The following is an 18,922-nucleotide window of genomic DNA, read 5'->3' as shown; positions in this document are numbered from 1 at the left end:
CAACATTCTAGGCCACATGGAATTCAGAATTTCACTTTATTAGAATCTCTGAAGACAAGAGAGTCTGCAGACACAATCCTGTCTCGTCGTGGACAGCTGCAAAATTCTGTGAAGTTTGGCTCTGTCTTGTAGTGAACAAGACTCCCGGTGGCTGAGATCTTGGGATGCTGTCCCACATTTCCAGCAGATGAGAGGTGTTAAGTTATTATGGCCAACAACGGCTTTCATACTTAAGCCACTCCCCCACCACACATTCGTTCTATGCAGCCTAAACAGCTATCCCATCTCTACAGTGTGAAATTCCATCTTCGATTAATAACGCATTTTGATCCCTGTTTATATTGGCGCATGCAATTCTTTGCTACCCTGGCAGTTAACCAGACCTGGACTCTAAAAGCTAAACGTGGTCTAAATAACACTCTAAGGGTGGGGGGCGGGCAGGCCCTGTAACCTGGACTCAGCCGTCGCTCCCAGGACTTCTGAAAGAACACCTCCTCATTCTGCAATCACGAAGGCCGGCTGTTTACTGAAAGGGTAGTTCAGTAGCCAGACTCTTATACGCAAAGGTCAACCGGTCAGACCACCTCTAGAACTTTCTAAGTTGGGTGAATGTTCTAATGAGATTGTTTCACCTGGGTTGGAAGGCTTTATTTATTTAAAGAGTTTGGGCTACTTGAGCTGCAACTCTGGGCCGGAAGGAATCACCACCCTTCTCCCATTGTTAGTTTGCTAACACTTTGCAGATTTCTATCAGCTCGGTGAAGAGAGGACAGGAGCAGGGAGACAGACCTGTACTGTGAGGAGTGCTTTAGCCGGGAGAAGGAGGGCTGGACTATCACCAAGCCCTATCACTCGGCCCTACAGAAACCTCAGCTTATGGTCCCACTCGGTCCCTTTGGTCACCGAGTGTGCCAAGCTTTGCCTTTCCAGAGAGGAGAGGTCAACAACCCTTTGGGACTCACAAAGCGTTTGGGTGGGCATCGATTACAGAACCAGGGCCGTTCAGCTGTCGAAGTTTGGACGGGAGAATTGATGCATTACTCTTCATGCGGGAGCCGTTCAGCTTTGGGCAGGGTGTGCAGGTGTGGAAGGGTCTGATGAAGCTGTCCGTCTGGGTAGACTGTGTGGTCAGAGTACTCTGACCCAAGGCACCTCCGTCGATTGCTCGCTGGGTCTTGCGTACATAATCCACTGCATGGCATCAGCACAGAGTGATCAGTGAGAGCAATTTAAAAAAAAAAAAAAAAATGAACCCCTGGAGCTTACAGGCAGCAGCGTTAGTAACCAAAATTAAGCGCGCTTTCCTCTTCGAACAAGCACACGGTAGAAATGAAGATTCTGTACAGGATTCTAGTGTTATATGTACACAAAATTATATCCATTATAACAAAATCGAAAGTCTATTTGAGGACTGTGGCGGCCGGACGCAACAAAGAGAGACCCACCCCGAGCCCCTGAGGCAGAGTTTGCAGGGGAGACCTAGCAAGAGTCCCACCATTCACTTTAGGGCTCCCATCTCTTGTTCTATGGTTTGATAGCGTTTTCACATTCTAGCAGGGAATTCTGCAGCAAGCGGCGTGAAAAACAAGACAGCAGGTTGGAATTCACAATGCTACTTAAAACCGACATATTGGCTATGATGATGGGTTCACGAGTCCCTTCCCTCATTCTGTATTCATCCATCCATCCACCCACCCACCCACCCACCCACCCACCCATCCACCCATCCATCCATCCATCCATCATGCATGCCTCCAGTGATTTGAAATCAGGACGAATTCCAGCAGGTGGTAAAGGCAGCTTGGAACAGATCAGAAGGTCTATGAGTTAGATTCTGCATCCCTTATCCTGAACATTGTCCAGACTGGCTTTACCCTGAGGGAGGGCGGGAACCCAGAACCCAGCAGTCTCCTGGGGCAGCTCTATTCTCAGAGTTCCTTTTGTGACATTTTTTTCCTTCCCTTCTCCTTCCTGTGGCGGTTAAAAGGACGCCCCCCCACACCCCACCCCCAGGCCAGGTGGGCAGGGGATGTGGGTACACACCCTTCCCTAAGGGAACTCTGATAGGAAGGTTTGAAGTCACTTCAGCTTCACAAAACCTCAGGTTCAAAATTCTCACATCCCAACACTGAGAACACAGATCCTGTCTCTCCGGATTCAGCTCTCGCTAAAAGGGATTCGACTCGGGACCTGCTCTTGACAAGCACCCAGGCGATTCTGAGGCAGGAGGGCCCTCATTTACCAGGTCTAGGTTTACATACTATTGCTAGGTACGTTTGCAAAGCTGAAGGCGTGCGTGAGACATTTCATGGAGCGGAGCCCCCTTTCTTGTTTCCTCACTGGAGAATGAAGAGCAGCAGGAAGGAGGGTTAACTGAAAATGTGCACGGTTTGCAAAGCAGGGGGGGCGGGGGGGGGGCTCTCTGTTGGATTTCTGGGCTTTGATGACACATAAAACCAGGGCAAATTAAAAACTTCACTTTCTCAAAACGAAACTCCTACTAAGATCACCTGGGATTATGCAGGACCTCTGAACCCAAGGTTTGTTGTTCTAAGAATTACCTTCTGGCCTGTGTTTGCACCTACTGGGCTTTCAATGGGCCCCAGTCAACTGTGGTCCAAAAGCCACGTAACGGTGGTATAGTGTGGTAAGATATGCTTCGATATACCAAATTTTATCAAAGTGTGTTTTTATAACTGTCCTATTTCATCATTAGTTATTGTTGCTAACCTCTTACTACGTTATTATATTGAACTTTAGCACAGATGTGTGAGTATAGAAAAAAAGATAGTATAGATAAGGTGTGGTACTATCCACAGCTTTGGACATCCACTGATGTATCCTCTACAGACAGAAGGGGACTGCTCTAATTTGGGTAAAGTTACCGACTCTTCAGTGTGCATTTGCACCAGAGGAAGTTTTATCTGCTCTGGAAAACAGAGGTATCAACCCTCTTAGTCCCAACCCCCAATCCTGGTTGAGTTAGCCAAGGCTGTCCTGTCCGTCATTGAGCCTCCTTGGAATTTAATTTATATGAGAACCTAAAATAGTGCCCAGGGTAGGCAGCCTTCTCCCACAAGCTTAAAAAAAAAAAAAAAAAAAATACTGTAAGTTGCCACTGAGTCACCAATTTGAGTCCCGTGATAAAGAGAAGAAACTAACTGCAAGAAGCTGGTATTTCCTAGTCACTGTCATCCTAGATAACTTACAAAGACCTCCAAAGAAGATCCCTTCAAACCCAGAGAGATGGCAGTGGATGTCCTAACTCCTCCCTTACCAGGACATCTTCACGGGAAGTGGCACCAATTTCCTCACAAAGGGCTCTCGGATCCTTGAACTTCCTATTCCCAGACCTTGACACTAATCTCTGAGTCTTTCTGACTCCAATGTCCTTTCAGAGAGAGAGAGAGAGAGAGAGAGAGAGAGAGAGAGAGAGAAGGAGAGGGAGAGGGAGAGAGAGGGGGAGAGAGAGGACAAGGAAAGGAAGGAAGGAAGGAAGGAAGGAAGGAAGGAAGGAAAGGAAGGGTATCCTTAATTAGTTCTCTCCCTGATCCTCCAGTTTCCTACTGAAATTCAGGTGGGCAATGGCAAGGGTCAAGGTCGGGGACAGAACAGTCAAGGTCGAGGTCAGCAGAGGCAGACGAGAGTCCTGGGGGGGGGAGGGGAGGCTGGCAGCAGGGAGGGACGATTACATTAGTAATTTAGAAAGTCGATCCCCACTTTGACACTCTTTGAGGTGGCGACATCAACGGCCGTGGCCTTGATCTCAGTGTCCCCAAACTGCATGAGGGTCTGGATTTCCCTGCGGGCGGGCACTGTGCCGCCGGTCCCCGTTAGATCCAGGCGGAGCGTTCCACACTTTCTCACGCCTGGGTCAGTGATGAAGCTGACTTCCTCGTGCTCGGAGCTGTAGATGTTGATGACGATGACCAGCTGGGAGGGCTTGGCGGGAGTGTAGCTGCGCTTCACCAGCTCCCCCAGGGCCACGGACTGGTCGGCCGAGATGAACTTGTCAAAGACATCGGTGCACCAGCGCGTGCCGTCCTTCACCAGCAGCTTCTCGGGAGGGTGCTTCCCCTCCACGTAGCGGTTCAGCACGCCCACTCCATAGGTGAGAGGGGACCGGCGCACCTTGATGACGGCAGGGTCCAGGCCAAAGAGGACCGCACCCTTGAGGATGGTGAGGCCCACGTCCTGGGGGATGATGATCCTGCACTTGTCACCAAAGGCAGCCTGCACGGCCTGCTGCAGAAGAGGAGCCTCTGCAAAACCACCCACCAGGAAGAGGAACTTGACGGTGGAAACCTCGGGCTTCTGAAACAGGTCCCCTGAAAGGGAGGGAGAAGGCAAGACAAGGTTTACCCAAAGCAAGCCCTCTGAGCCCATGGGAGTCAGCTAACTGTGAGCACCGGCCACGAGCGGGACACTGACTTTGCCCGAGCTCATTCAGCTGAGTTTGTGGCGAGCTGGTCTTAGGAAGAAAGGTTTACACAGGATGTGCCTAGCCTAACTCGTCAGAGGTGGTGGTGGTGGTGCCTTTAGTTAGAATTCGTTCTTCACACAACAGTTCCCTCTTTCCCAGCGAGGCAAGGATTGTTCCTAAGTTTTCCTGATACATCCCCACAGCTTGTCCCTCTCAAGAGTAGAATGGCTTCAGAATTCCTTGACCTCTGTCTGACCTTCGAGGCCACAGTGAAGCCTGGGTAAGGGCAGGCCCTCGGCTTTCCCAGCCCTGAAGAATTAGAGGAACGATGCGCATGCACAGAGCCACGCCCGGCTGCCTCCTCGTGGTGTGCCCAATCCCTGCCGGCTCCAGCCTTGTAGCTTGCAGGCCCACGGTACCCTAGCTCCCGGGCTGCCTCGGTGCTGTCCCTGTTCCCAACTCTGTCCCACAAGTGGCCAAGACCCAGCTGATACTCACGGAGGTGCTCGATGATGCTGTCGATGGTGGGCTTAAAGAGGGCGTTCATGGCATCGGGACTCATCCTCAGCATCCCCTGGGAGGACCACTTCACGAAATCCACGCTGGGGATAGCATCAGGGGGAGCAAGCAGTGAGAGAGGGCATGGTACCCGGGTGTGTGAGACTGCACACACGTGTGAGACTGCACACACGTGTGGCCTGAAGGAATGCCTGAAGCGCCCCCCCACTCCCTCACCCCACCCCCGTCACGGGGATAAAGTGTTTTAAAGTCAAAAGCATTCTTGGGAATACACTCAACTACCTGGACCTGGTCCCTCGGAAGCCCGAGCTAGGACACATCACCTCATCTGTTTCTCGTCGCCTGATTAATCAGCACCAAACCTCCCCCAGCACAATGAAGGCGGAAGTCTGGCACAAGAGACAAGGAGGTAAGCAGAGGCCCTCTGTCGTTCATTTGTTACCTAGTGGTGGCCGGATACGAGCATGTTTGAGGGCAGGATGTGTGTGCTATACTGACTGAGTCTTCTTAGGATCCCCATGACAGCGCCCCCTACCAACAGGAAGCAGTTTGGAAAGAACGATGCCCAAATTCCCAAATATTATCTACAAATGTTGTTTACATTTAAATGGGGTTGGTTATAAATGGTTAATGACCACAACCAACCTCTTTTTAAAGGTAAAAAGGGGATTATGGTATAGATATGAATACTTTGTTTTGGAATGGATTTTCATTTATTGATACAAATTTAAGGTCAATTTTGTGACATGTATATTTCTCCTCTTGTTTAGGTATTGTGTTTATATAGCTCATTTAAAAATGTAATGTATAATTTAAGTACAGATTATTGGTACTTATAGTAGTCAAAACTTATAGCTATGTTAGTTAGGATTTCTAGATATACACAGATATATTTGAGATAAATAACTATTCTTCAAACCTTTCAAAGACATATAAAATATGGCATTTGAAATGGTTTAGGGTTTTTCTTGACAGTGAGGCACAACTGCTCCTGGCAATACCACCTGCATCAGAAAGGAAGATGGACATGGAAAAAACTCATGGAGTTTGGACAAGACACTGCTCTTGTCTGGACTGTTTGACTTCATGATGTATAAACTGGACATGCAGGACCCACAGAAAAGTGACTGCTGATTCAAGATGGACATTGCTACAGAGTTCCTGCTTCATGGAAGAGTCTGCCAGACAGTCTGCAGGACACAGAGAAAAGTGACTGACAAACTGCCAATACAAGAAGACAGTTTAAAGTTTCCTGCTTTACTGAAGAGTCTGCTAGACACACTATGGCCTATAGGCTGAAGATGGAAGATTACAGAAGAACTTCAGGTGACTGACAAGGCAAGATGTATCTGTCATTTCTAGAGTTTATATACTATCCTTATGTGGTCTTTGAAGGAGTTGAAGACAGATAGTTATGGTTATAGTGTTCCTTAGTTAGGATTAAAGAGAAGTTACATAGACTTTAGACTCACAAAGATAGGATAGATAATAGAATATTTTCTTTAAGTCTTACTAAAGTTAACAAACTAAATACTGTTTACTATGGTTCTTGCTTAGTAACTGTTTTGTTATATATTTTACTATGTTAAAGTTAAAACCCTTCTTTTTAGACAGAAAAAGGGAGTTGATGGGAGATGTCACTCTGTAAATATGTTTCTCTTATTGGCTAACGAATAAAGTATTGTTGGCAAATAGAAAAGCAAGATAGGCGGGACTAGGAGATAAAAGGAGGATTCTTGGAGATGTAGTAGGAGAGTTCAGAATGTAAGATCAAGAAGAGAACAGGTTCAGCCCCTCTCTTTGGTAAGATAAGACAACGTGGAAATACTTAGATTAATAGAAATGGGTTAATATTTAAGACAGAGCTAGCCAATAAGAAATGCTAGTAACAGGCCAACAGTTTATATCTAATACAGCATCTCTGTGTGTTATTTGGGGCTGATGATGCTCTGGGACCAGGCTGGTGGGAAAACTGCCCATAACACACCATGTCTACCTGCATGCTGCCATGATAATGGAGCAAACCTCTGAAAACTGTAAGCCAGTCCCCAGTTAAATGCTTTCCTTTATAAGAGTTCCCTTGACCACAACGTCGCTTTATAGCAATATAACGGTGACTAAGACACCACCCAAACAAAATGTCCTGTTTTCATACATCTATTGTTCTCTCGGAGTACATGCCAGCTAACTCACAGACCATGCTTTCTGTGACGTGGGTATTATTGTAAGTTCCTAATGGATAGGAATTCATGCTACTCCCACAACAATGCTTTGAGGTGAGTAGAATTACCCCCATTTCCCATAGTAAAAGTTCGTTAAATCGAGTCAGAGCTCACAGGTCCACGCCTGATTTCTCTGTCCCATCAACGCTCTCCAGCCCCAGACTCTCTGGAGCCCAGGGTGAGCTAGCTTACTTGCTCTTCCTCAAGGCATGCTCCACACTGTGACCCCGGAACTTCTTGTAGTAGTCAATGAAGGAGAAGGGCAGGGTGATGTTCAGGGGATTCGTCCTGTCCGGCGCGGCGGCTCTCTTCCGAGACTCGAAGGCAATCGTTAGGTCCACCCAGGCCGCCGGACGCTTGATCTTGAACTGCTCGATAAAGTCCTCTCCAAATATTTTACAAAGCAGCTTTTCAAATTCATAATCTACTCCCAGAGACCCATAGGGCCCACCTGAGAACAAAGAGGGAGCCCACGGAGTTAGAAAAGCCACCAGAGACTGAAAATGCTAAAATCCCAGGCCTTCCCCTGGTGGGCTCTCTGAAGCACACCGGGACCCACAGGTAACAGCTAACCATCCCCACTCACATCCCTAAACCTTGGATGCTTATTCTGTGGGGTTTTCCCCCTGCAGCGATCTAACAGTCTGTTTATATCTGTTTCATTATAAATAAAATCAATACAGATAACTAGCTTTAAAAAAAAGTCACAATTTCCCCTCTTGGGAAAAAAAAAACACAGGGGAGGTCTGGAAAACCTCAGTTAGGCCTGGGTAGTCTGTCAATGACATCGCTTCATCCGTCGATGACATCGTATCCGCAGACCTCCCCTCCCAAACGGAAAGGTGTATATTCCTTATTTTGGTGATCCTGATCTACCTGTAGAAATCTGGTCTTGGATTTCAATCGGAGGTGACAGCCAGCCACAGGCAAATCGTGGCGAAACTCTAGAAACAGTGTCAGTATCCAGTGTGATGCCCAAACTGAAGCTGCAGTTTGTCTTTGAGAGAACCCTTAAATATATGCTGCTTTCCTATTGTGAGCAGATGTACGGGCCGTCCACCGCCTGCGGTTCACGTGCTTGTGATGCTGAGAGAGATCTGAAATGAGTGGCCTAGGAAGGGCTAGAGGCTGGGAGTGCTAACCAGCCAGGCAGTGACTCACCTGTTGCTTTGTACAGCTCCTTAAGGTGCCCTTCCGGTAACCGTATCTGGTGGACTGTCAGGTCTACGGTGCCTCCGCCACTGTCCACAACCACGTACTTGTCACCTGGCACGACAGACAGTGATTTTTAAGATGCACGGCGTATCTGTTCCCCACAGCTTGGACCCGGCCACTCACAACAACACCGCCCGTGAACACCGTGTTTTTTGTTAATTGGCAGCGCAGCAGCTTATTCGGTAACTAAAGAGAATGCAGCTGTGCCCGTCCGAGAGGCCGGGCTAGACATGGGTGGAGAAGAAGTAGGTGACAGAATCTAGAAGACCAGGGCATTCACGTCACACAGGGCTGTGTCCCCTCCGCGCCTCATGACTCCCCTCCAGAACCGGAGAGCCTTATCGTCCTTTGGGAAGGGAGTGTCTGTCTGCATGGTTTTGCTGACATGCAGAACTCTAGCCCCCACAAGGGTGACCCCTGGGCTCCTGCTGTCAGGATAAAGCTCATGGTGAACCTAGGAGGATTTCATGTCCAGCAAGGGTGACCAAGGCAGGGGACAAACACGCCAGGCAGACAGAGCTTAGTGAGAAGTTTTATTAGAAAGGAGAAGGAAAGGAAAGAGAAAATAGGTAAAGAGAGACAGAGACAGAGAGAGGACAGCAGGGAAGAGGAAGACAGGAACAGTCCTGTCTGTGCCCCAGGGGACCAGCCAGAAAGCCAGAGGGAAAGAGAGCATAAGTGGGCGGGGTCTGTCTTTCAATGGATCCTTCGCACCTCGTTCAGACTATGCAACCATAGACCCCTGGGCTGACCAGGGCGCTGCCTGAGTGCATCCTGCCAGGTGACAGGGGCGGGCCAGCGTGATGCCTGAGTCCTTACACCTGCTGTCTACCGAACGTCTCCCCCAAGAGCAAATGTAATGAATACGAATGCATTGCTGCAGGCATGGGGAATAAATCATTAAATAAACAGGGCCAAAGACATCCCAACACACTACCTTCCTCCAGCTCGGACCAGATCTCTCCTATGACATTCTCCACCAAGAAGGTCCGACTCTGCCGGTTCCGCCGAACATGTTCCTTAGCTGGCGGCCAAAGAAAGAAAAGGACCAAGCGTAAGAGAGCAGCAGCGAGAGGCAACACTAGTCTGCAGCTGCTGGAGGCAACACGGTGCGGGCAGGGACGGACCGAGCCTTTACTCACACTTGGCCAGTAGGATTAATAAACACGACCTCAAGGACACCAGAAAGCCAGTCCCTCGTCTTTGGCCCAAGCCCAGCTGAAAAGCCTGCCCTGAGGCGGTTCTTGGCCGTGGTGACTTTCTTCTGGGCAGTGGGTTAATGAAATGGGCCCGGTTTCCCAGCAGCCCACGGTGCACTAGGTTAAACCGTTCAGCACCACGGAGCTTTGGAATGCTGCTGGGTCTATTCTCACGGGAATCTCCGATAAAAGGATTTAGAGCCCTTTCCTGCAGCTGCTGGAGACAGCGTGCACTTCAGCCACGTGGGGGCGCTGCAGCCACGGGGCAGCATCTGAACCTAGGGAATCCCAGCGCTGCATCACCCGGTGGACCCTGGGGATGCCTTGGCCTGTGTGCTGAGAGGCTGCAACACCTTGGGACAGGCAGGGCACTCATAACGGGCCTGTGCTCAGCTGCGAAGGGTGAGGTCACCGGGCTCGGAAGCTCCAGGTTTCTTGTCTTGGCAATATGAATCCTCGGACCAGAGACCGCCCACGACTTTTGAGACCTAACAATTCCTAAGTTTGCAAAAAGCAGAACAATGGACCCAGAAAGGTACTGTGAACTGGTACGTTGGAAGCAGCAGGCCACAGCCGAGTGAGCCTAGGGTCCGGTCACTTTAGCCCCTTAGGCCTCTGTTTCCTCATCTATAAAATGGAGACGTCACTGGTTGGTCTAGGTTTCTCGTGGGCAGAAGGGGACTGCTTCCCTAATGCAGCCTGTTTGTCCACTGTGTGCCTGGAGTGACAGCCTGCACATAGTGGGTGATAGCAAAGGCAGGGCACCTACTATGAGACCTGGCGGTCTCTGGATGACAACTGCAACCAATTATTTATTAGAGCAACTCTGGGGTGGCAGAGAAGGGCTCTGCTGCCTCCCGACTCCCTCGCTTCCCGTCTTTCCAGTCTTTAAATCCCTAAGCTACCCTACGCCTGAAACGCCACTGAAGCCCTCCGTGATGCTTACCTAACAGCATCCTTGACCTCCTAGCTTCTTTCTACAAGAAACAGTGTTTGCAAAAAAAAAAAAAACCTACTTCTCTCAAGATTAGAACAGCAGATGCCCAGCCGGCTCCGAGTTCTTCAGAGCCTGGGGTTAGAAGTGGCCAAAGGGGCACCCCAGGAGGGCACCCCAAACTTGGACTTCTCTCCAATCCCCACACTGGCTCTGGGTGAGCTATAGTAGACTATCGGTATGGTATGGCTCAGTGGTAGAGCACGAGCCTAGCATGCAAGATTAGAGTCCAAACTCAGGCTCTGCAAGGGTCAAAGAAAAACTAACTGTCTCTGACTTGGTAGCAGGGATCTGGTTTGCTAAAAACAATTTAGATGGCCACAGATGGAATTCATAAGAAATACCTGAGTGAAGGCCACAAAACATCTTCCCAGTTCACAAAGAATTATCCCAGTTTTTCAGGCAGATTAAGCCCCAAGATTGGACAAATGCGAGTTTTATGGGTCCCATTAAAACCCATCAGGAGTAACATAATGTTCCCTGCAAAACCTGAGTGGTGGAGGCTGCATGTCTGCCAGCTCCCTCCTTCTGCACTAGTCTGTGCCCACTGCCTCTGATCAGGAAGGCCCCAACGAGCATGTCAGGTGACCCTTGGGGGTCCCCACAGCACACCCACCCTCGGGAGAGCCAGCCCAACAGCAATGCGAGGCTGACACTACCTTGTTGTCCCTCCAAGGCATGTTGGTCGCCAATGAGGACTCCAAAAACCAAAAGGAAAGGCTCCCCGCCCCCCTGTGAGTGCACATAGACGGCCACAAAAGCCACAAGCCACAGGACAGACAGTGGCAGTGTGGGGCTGGGGAGACAGATTAAAGGCAAGGAAGCCCGAATCCAAACCCTGAGGAAGGATCTCATTTGCAATCAGCAGGCACCTCCTGGAGACTGAAGGTCAGTCTTAGGCCATACATAAAAGCTGTACCAGACTCAGTAGACCCTGATATGGATCTGTGTTTATGAACTGAGAATGGGCATGTAGCTTCATCTTCTTCCCGGTGAGACGCTGAAGGATGATGTGCCTTTGTGAGTTTGAAATGATAAGGCACCGGGTCCCATAGAGGGAAGGCTGGCCTTGGCATCCCTTGGTAAGGCCAGGGTAGCCATTAATGAGGATGAGGACCAATGCAGCCCTTGGGCTGAAAGGCAAGTCTCTGAATCCATTCTGGTAAACCGGATCTAAGGGGACAGCAGCTCAGGGACAGGCATGGCTCTTGCCACCCACCCCCTGGTAGCCACTCACAACTAATGCAAGGGATTAAAAGGAAAAGGGTGTCTATCCCCTGGGCAGAGATGCCCCCCCCCCCCGTGAAGGTGACTGAGGGAAGCTGCTGCCGAACACAGGGTGGGAAGTGCATTTTCTCAGCATTAGCCTGGACCTGGGATCTTGGCCGGGGCAACCTCAGACTTCTGGTTTGGGGACTTTGAAAAACATAGATCCTGTTAGGTTTCAAACCTAGGACGAACGGCTGAGGTGCCTACTTAACATTTCAAGGACGACCCGGCTTCCAGGTTCTCCCAGCATCCCTCAGTCCCTACCTGTTACAGGGCATCCCTAAAGAGCTCCACACACCCGGAGAAGCCCAGTGAGTAAGAAGCCACAACTCAACAGTCTCCATGGAGGGATTCACAGCAGGCAAAGTGGATTAGACTAACAAGCCAGCCTCTGATCCTAGTAAAATGTAAGGCTGAGAATGGGTCTCGGGTCACCCTTGGGTTCTCGGGGACACCCCCCCAGGAGGTGACAAGCCAGGGTAACAGATGCTTAGCTTATGGGGGAGTCCTCTTAGGGGCCAGGTGGGAACACCGAGCAGAGAGGGGCTTAAGACCCTCACAGCCTGAGAGGTGCCTGGAGCCTCATCCTCGTCCAGTAGCACCCAGGGGTTTGGAGGGGCGGCGGGGGAGGGAGAGAGAGAGAGAGGTACCCTGTGTGAACCCCGCTCCTACTGTGTCACTGCTGCTGTACCCATTGACCACCGCCTTGCTGCTGAGCTCAATCATCTGGTGCAGACGCAGCTTCCGGCAGTAGATGGAGGCGGCCTCGGGCTCCAAGGCAATGATGAGCTGCTCCGAGTTCTCGGGGGAGGCCAGGCCCGCCTGGAAGACAGAGAGGCAGAAGCTTGGACCTGGGGTTCCCTGGACAGGCCCACTCAGAGGACACCACGCCCAAAGAAGGACCTGAGCAATGAGCATAGCCTGCTCAAGGGGACGTTGCCCCCACCACACACACACACACACACACACACACACACACACACACACACACAATCCCCTGCAGAATATAAAACTGGTGGTGTCCAGACACCGAGCTCTCCAATGTCTCTGAATGAAGCACACCTCCTGGCAGGCTGCACAGGTCCTGATCTTGGTGGCCCACAGCTAGGCCAGCACTCAGGAGAGATCCTGCCAGTTGCCTACTGGGTGTGACGTATGAGCAGGGCTCCTGGAGGAAGCCTCCATGGAGTCCTATATTTCCCAGAGTGAGGGTGTTTAACTAATGTCTTTATTCTCTCGACAATGTTTCTGAGACGCGGGGTTTCACGGATCCCAGGCTGACCTCAACCTTCTATGTAATCAAGAATGACCATAACTGTCTCAGCTTCCTGTACCCATCTCACAAGTGCTCCTCTGGTGTTACCACGAGTGTGTCTCACCGTGTCTGTTGTACGTGGTGCTAGTGACTGAAGCCAGGACTTTGGGTGTGTGAGAGAAACACTCTTCCAACTGAGCACACCCCCAGCTTCTACACAGTCTTAACACTGTAATTTTTAAGACCCCCCCAGGTCCCCATCTGCAGCTCCATCTGCTGGTGTCTGGGATCTTCCTTGGCTGGCAAGAGGCAGAAATGTTTCCCTTCCATGATGTGTGAGCTGTCCCAGTCCCCTCCCCTCCAGGCCCTGCAGGTCCCAAGGCCACCCTTCTGTGGACACTAAGAGAAACGAGCCTTGTCCTGTGACGGGTACCTCCCAGGGCCTTGGGCCAGAGCAGGAGCTCTTCCTACAGAGGAGGTGCATGGTGCATAGGGCTTTCTTGGCCACAAGCAGCACAAATCATTCCTGTCTCCATGGTGCCGCTTTTCCACTGTTTCCAAGGAAATCTGGGGGTCTGTCTCCATGCCACGCCCATCTGGAGAAAGCCCCCCCCACCTCCGCTCTACACCAGAATTTAGCAGGCAGGAATTCTTCTTATGCCACATATTCACAAGAAGAGCCCCTAGGAGCCAGGGGCAGAGGGGATAAGGGTCCCATCAGTAAGCGAGGAGGAGGCTCGGATTAGAATGCTGGGAACCCAAGGGACCCTCAGCCCCTTATGTAACTCATCCTTCACTGAAGGTAATATCTCCGCTACTTTTCTATTGCCGTGATAGAACACCGTGACTGTCCTACTCACGGGTTTGCTATTCCTAGGATGAAACACCATCACCGAAGCCACTTGGGGGGGGGGGGAAGGTTTAATTGGTTTACACTTCCACATCACTGTTCATCACTGAGGAAAGTCAGGGCAGGAGCCTGGAGGCAGGAGCTGATGCAGAGGCCGTGGAGGATGCTGAGCTGATGCAGAGGCCGTGGAGGATGCTGAGCTGATGCAGAGGCCGTGGAGGATGCTGAGCTGATGCAGAGGCCCTGGAGGATGCTGAGCTGATGCAGAGGCCGTGGAGGATACTGCTAGTGCCTGGATCTCCATGACTTGCCTGCTTTCTTATGGGACCCAGGGCCACCAGCCCAGGGGTGGCACCATCCACAATGGGCTGCCCCCCCTCCATCGGTTACTAGTTAAGAAAATGGCCCTCAGGTTTGCCTGGCCCACTCTAACCGAGGCATTTTCTCAATTGGGACTCCCTCTTCCCCCAGTGACTCTAGCTTGTGGCAAGTTGACATGAGACTAACCATCACGGTCACCAGGAAGAGTTTATGTCGGCCCATGGGTCCAGAGAGTCGGAGTCCGTGATGGGACAGCAAGGACATGGCAGTAGGTAGAAGAGGGCTTACACCTTGAGCCACACGCATAAAACAGAGAGGGCACACTGGGAATGAGTCCAGGCTTTTTACCCCCCAAAGGCCACCCACAGTAACATACCCCTTCCGTCGAGGTCACACCTCCTAGACCTCCCAAACAGTGGCGCGACGTCCAAGCCACCACAGACAGAAAGACAGCAAGGCCCCAAGAGAGGGTGACCAACTACTCTAGTTTGCCTAGGACAGGGGAGTATCCCATGGAGCATGGGGCTTGCAGAGCTGAACACAGTTGAGTCTAATCCATCCGCAGGTTTCCAGTGTCAGCACAGGTGAGGGTTTGAGTCCTCTGAACCAGGTTCCTTAAGTCACACCAAACTGGAGTGCCCCAGCTTTACAGGGGAGAGGCCTGCTCCCGACCCTCTTGACAAAACTCCTTCCTCCACTGCTTTTAGGCACCATCTCTTCGCCCACTGATAATGCATTGCCCACAGTTCTCAGTAACATCAGAAAGGGCTGCTACCAACCAGGCCGGAGAAGGGCAGGCTTCACTCAGTCCCTGCCACGTGCCTCTCCACCGCTTCGGGAGGACTGGCTTCCAGTTCCACACCCATGCTCTGCACCAGCCACGGGCTACCTCCTCCCTAATGCCTCCTCTGCGGCCAGCCACACAGGCAACAGCGGTTCTCATTGTCCTGGTCCATGGGGCAAACAGGCTGGGCTGCCCCTGGATGACATCCATCAAAGGCCACTGACTCAGGGCGTGAAGGATGTCCCACTCCTCCCTGACGGAGCAGTTACAGACACCCTGCCCCAGCTACTCCTCCCCAGGCCAGACCATACATCCTCAGCACATGGGCAGCTGAAAGTTAGAGGTATCCCGTCAGACACATGAAGTGCCAGAGGGATAGGGTTGGTGGATCTGCTAACCCCGAGCCCTGGGGTCCCCAGAATCAGAAACTCAAAGCAAGGCAGAGCAGAGCTTACCCTGCTGAAGGACAGCATGTGTGCTAAACAATCCTTTCCTGAGTCTATAGCACCAAGGAGCTCCTTGGAGGACAGATGCCCAAAGGTAAGGTAACACTCAGTGTGTGAAATTCCTGGGACTCTGGAATTCACAGCTTCTGGAATTCACACTAGAAATGGAGCCAAGGTGATAGGACCGATCCCTAGGGTGGATCCCAGGGACCAAGGATAGATCCAGGCAAAGACCTTTCAGGCTTTCCAGCCACAAAACTACTCCCGCGTCCCACTGGGATGTCAACCTGCCGGTTGGAATTTGCATCAGACGGAATCCCGATGGGCCTGGACCATGGCCAGGAGGTGCAGGGATGGGAAGGGAGAAATATCTACTCACATGGCCTCGCTGGTCACTGACTATGACCCTGAAGTCCTAAGCAGGACCTCTGACTCAGATAAAAAACTTTTTGTGTATATGTGTGGTATATGTGGGTGTGTATGTGTATGTATGTGTATGTATGTGTGTGTATGTGTGTGTATGTGTGTGTATGTGTGTGTATGTGTGTGTGTGTGTGTATGTGTGTATGTGTATGTATGTGTATGTATGTGTATGTATGTGTGTGTATGTGTGTGTATGTGTATGTATGTGTGTGTGTGCGCGCACGCATGTGTGTGTGTGCATGCATGTGCCCTGTATGCAATACACAGAGGCTTTCCACCTCTTTTTTTGTTTTGTTAGTTAGTTTGTTTGTTTTTTTGAGACAGGCTCTCTCAGTAAACCTGGAGCTCACCATTGCAGCTAGGCAGGCTGGCTAGGGAGCTCTGGGCAGCTACCTGCCTCCATTCCCTCCCTAGTCCTGGGGCATAGATAAGCATATGCTGCCATGCCTGGCTTTAACACGGGTCCTGGGCATCCACACGTATGACCTCATGCTTACACAACATGCACCTCACCTACTAAGCCAAATCCACTTCCCCAGGAAAACCCAGTCCTGCCTGAGATGATGCAGTTGTGGGGGTGTACTTGGGTTAGTGTGTGGCTGAGAATTAGTAAGATGGTCCTGTCCTCTGGTGCATTCTCAAAGCCCCACATAGAAAAGACATGCCTGGGGGTTTGAGCAGATGGCTGCACAGTTAAGAGCACTTGCAAAGGACCAGCATTTGGTTGCCAGCACCCCACAGCAGCTCTCAACCACCTGTAACCGAAGCCCCTGGGGATCATGTGTCCTGTCCTGGTACTGATGGGCACAGACCCACACATATATATGCATAATTAAAGATAAAGTCTTTCTAAAAATCAGATATAGAGCAGGTGCACCAGGGAGGCGGAGACAGGAGGACCTCTGTGAATTTGAGGCCAGCCTGGTCTACACAGCAACTCCCAGGACAGCCAGGGTTGCACAATAGAAAGACTGTCTACAACAACAAGACATTCCCAGGATGATGGATTCTGCCCCAAACAGCAGAGGCCATGTCTACATTGAGGCACTAGCTTTGGCCCCACAGCAGTTCCTGTGACCCATCTCCATAGGGACCCCTAATGTATTTTGAGAGGATGCAGAGCCTGGGCTGTGCCTGGGTGTGGGTGGTGTCCGGCAAGAAACTGGTGGTTGAATGAGGAATGTCCCTGTAGGCTCACATGCTCCAACACTTAGCCCCTGCTTGCTGACACTGTTTGGGAAAGTTGCAGAGCCTTTAGGAGGTGGAATCTTGCTGGAAGAAGGGTGCCACTAGGGATGGGGTCTGGGTGTCCAGAGCTTCATACTTCTTCTATCTGCTCTCGCTGTGTTTGCGGCTGAGGATGTGCTGCTGTCTCAGCTTCCTGGCCCTGAGTCAGTGCCTGATGGCACGCTTCCCCACCGTGATGGCTCTTAACCCTCTAGACCAGCAAACTAAAGTGAACTTTCTACTATAGGTTGCTTTTTGGCTGTGGCGTTTAGTCAAAGCAACAGGAAAGTAACTGGTACCGGTAACCGTACCCCACTTGTTCCAGACCAAGGAGCCTTGTTTCCACCAATAAACTCTCGTGCAGCCATGATGAAGGGCTACGAGAAGAGACTGGTCAAAGGGGTGGAAGAGAAGTCCGCTGACTCTGCACAAATATGTCTATGTTCCCAGGAGGATCTCCAAGAACAGGAGGAAATAGAAAAGAACTGCCCAGACCTTCAAAATCCCAGACAGCCCTAGACAGCTTCATCTCTGGCAGGAGACCCTGTGCTCACACAGTTAGAGCCACTCTGGTACCAGCCGTTGGCCTCGATGCCTTCGGGAGATTAGTGAATCCTCTGCCTGGGATGGGACCAGAGTTTCCCGGCTTTGTTATGTCTATGGAACTGGTACTTCGGAGTCACCATTCTTGTGTGAGCTCTTCTCTACCGGCGAGGGCGAGGCAGGCAAACATAAGGGACACTTTGGCAACCTGGGACTCTACTCATTTTGGCCTGTGAGCACACACACACCCCTTCTAATAATGCACTTGGCAGCCTAGATCCCCCATCTTGCACTCAACACACACACACACACACACACACACACACACACACACACACGCACACACACCTGTCTCTGCTAGTGCACCTAGCAACTCATTAGCAAGCAAGGATCTCAGGCTGCACTGAGTCTGCACACACACTGCTCTCTTAGCAACGGGATGAGTTTTCCCTCCTCCTAAAGGCCACCAAACTTAGATTCAACACAATTGTTTATGTTTGGGTATAGACTGCAGGAAGGCCAGGACAGCCTGAAATGGTGTGAGGTACATCTATGCACAGTAAGGCCAACTATGTCCTCGGAGTGAACTTTTAGAGACAATCCTCTATTTTCAAACCTTACCTCTATTCACCTATGCATAACTGGGTGCGTACATGGTTTAAAAAAAAAACCAAAGGCATTATGGGAAGGGACATGCACTATTGAGAAACAGTTGTAGAACTTAACCTGACAACATAATAGAGATCCACACAAACCACCTCCCTAGTACTCAGATGTGTCTTACGCTTCGACCCCACAGAAGGGGGGCCCATCTTCATCCATGCATGCCACTGTCAATCCCGACAGCGTACTCCTTTCTAGATGCTTTGAGTAGAGCATGCTTCCTCCCTTTGCAACCCCATGTGCGCCTTTCCTTCTTGAACGGGGTGCCGAGAACTTGGGAACCAGCCCGGGCCCGTAACCGCCAGTAACACTGGCTCCTCTGCCTGTCTCCATCTCTGTTGAGTTGGCACAGACACGTCCAGCCTCTGCGGCAAGGCACTGCGCCCCCTAAGGGCAACAGTGAGGTCCTCTTGATCTGCAGCATTGGTTGCTGGGTTAGTTGCTCAGAATATGAGTGATTCAACTACTCCTCCAAGGGCCTTCTTCTGCCCTGGGCTCTGCTGAGCCCAGCGTTCTGTAGGAGGGGCCTGGGTGTCCTGCAGATAGGAACTTGTGAAGACCTGCAGTAC

General features: G+C 50.9%; 1 protein-coding gene across 1 annotated transcript in view; it reads right to left on the bottom strand.

The window, feature by feature from the left end:
* Positions 1 to 3,643: 3,643 nt before the first annotated feature.
* Positions 3,644 to 18,922, bottom strand: part of Hspa12a (heat shock protein family A (Hsp70) member 12A) — a 56,801-nt gene continuing 41,522 nt past the window's right edge. The window contains exons 7-12 of the mRNA XM_051199785.1: positions 12,492 to 12,663; positions 9,317 to 9,403; positions 8,326 to 8,430; positions 7,357 to 7,615; positions 4,922 to 5,025; positions 3,644 to 4,328 (exon numbers count right to left, since the gene is read on the bottom strand). Of these exons, the coding sequence (XP_051055742.1) occupies positions 3,694 to 4,328; positions 4,922 to 5,025; positions 7,357 to 7,615; positions 8,326 to 8,430; positions 9,317 to 9,403; positions 12,492 to 12,663 (1,362 nt within the window). The 3' untranslated portion in view covers positions 3,644 to 3,693. The remainder of the gene's footprint in view (positions 4,329 to 4,921; positions 5,026 to 7,356; positions 7,616 to 8,325; positions 8,431 to 9,316; positions 9,404 to 12,491; positions 12,664 to 18,922) is intronic.

This window comes from Phodopus roborovskii, unplaced genomic scaffold, assembly GCF_943737965.1.
Source record: "Phodopus roborovskii unplaced genomic scaffold, PHOROB, whole genome shotgun sequence".
In the NCBI taxonomy this organism is placed as follows: domain Eukaryota; kingdom Metazoa; phylum Chordata; class Mammalia; order Rodentia; family Cricetidae; genus Phodopus; species Phodopus roborovskii.
Note: the sequence above shows the minus strand (reverse complement) of the source record. Positions and strands in the feature narration are given on the sequence as shown.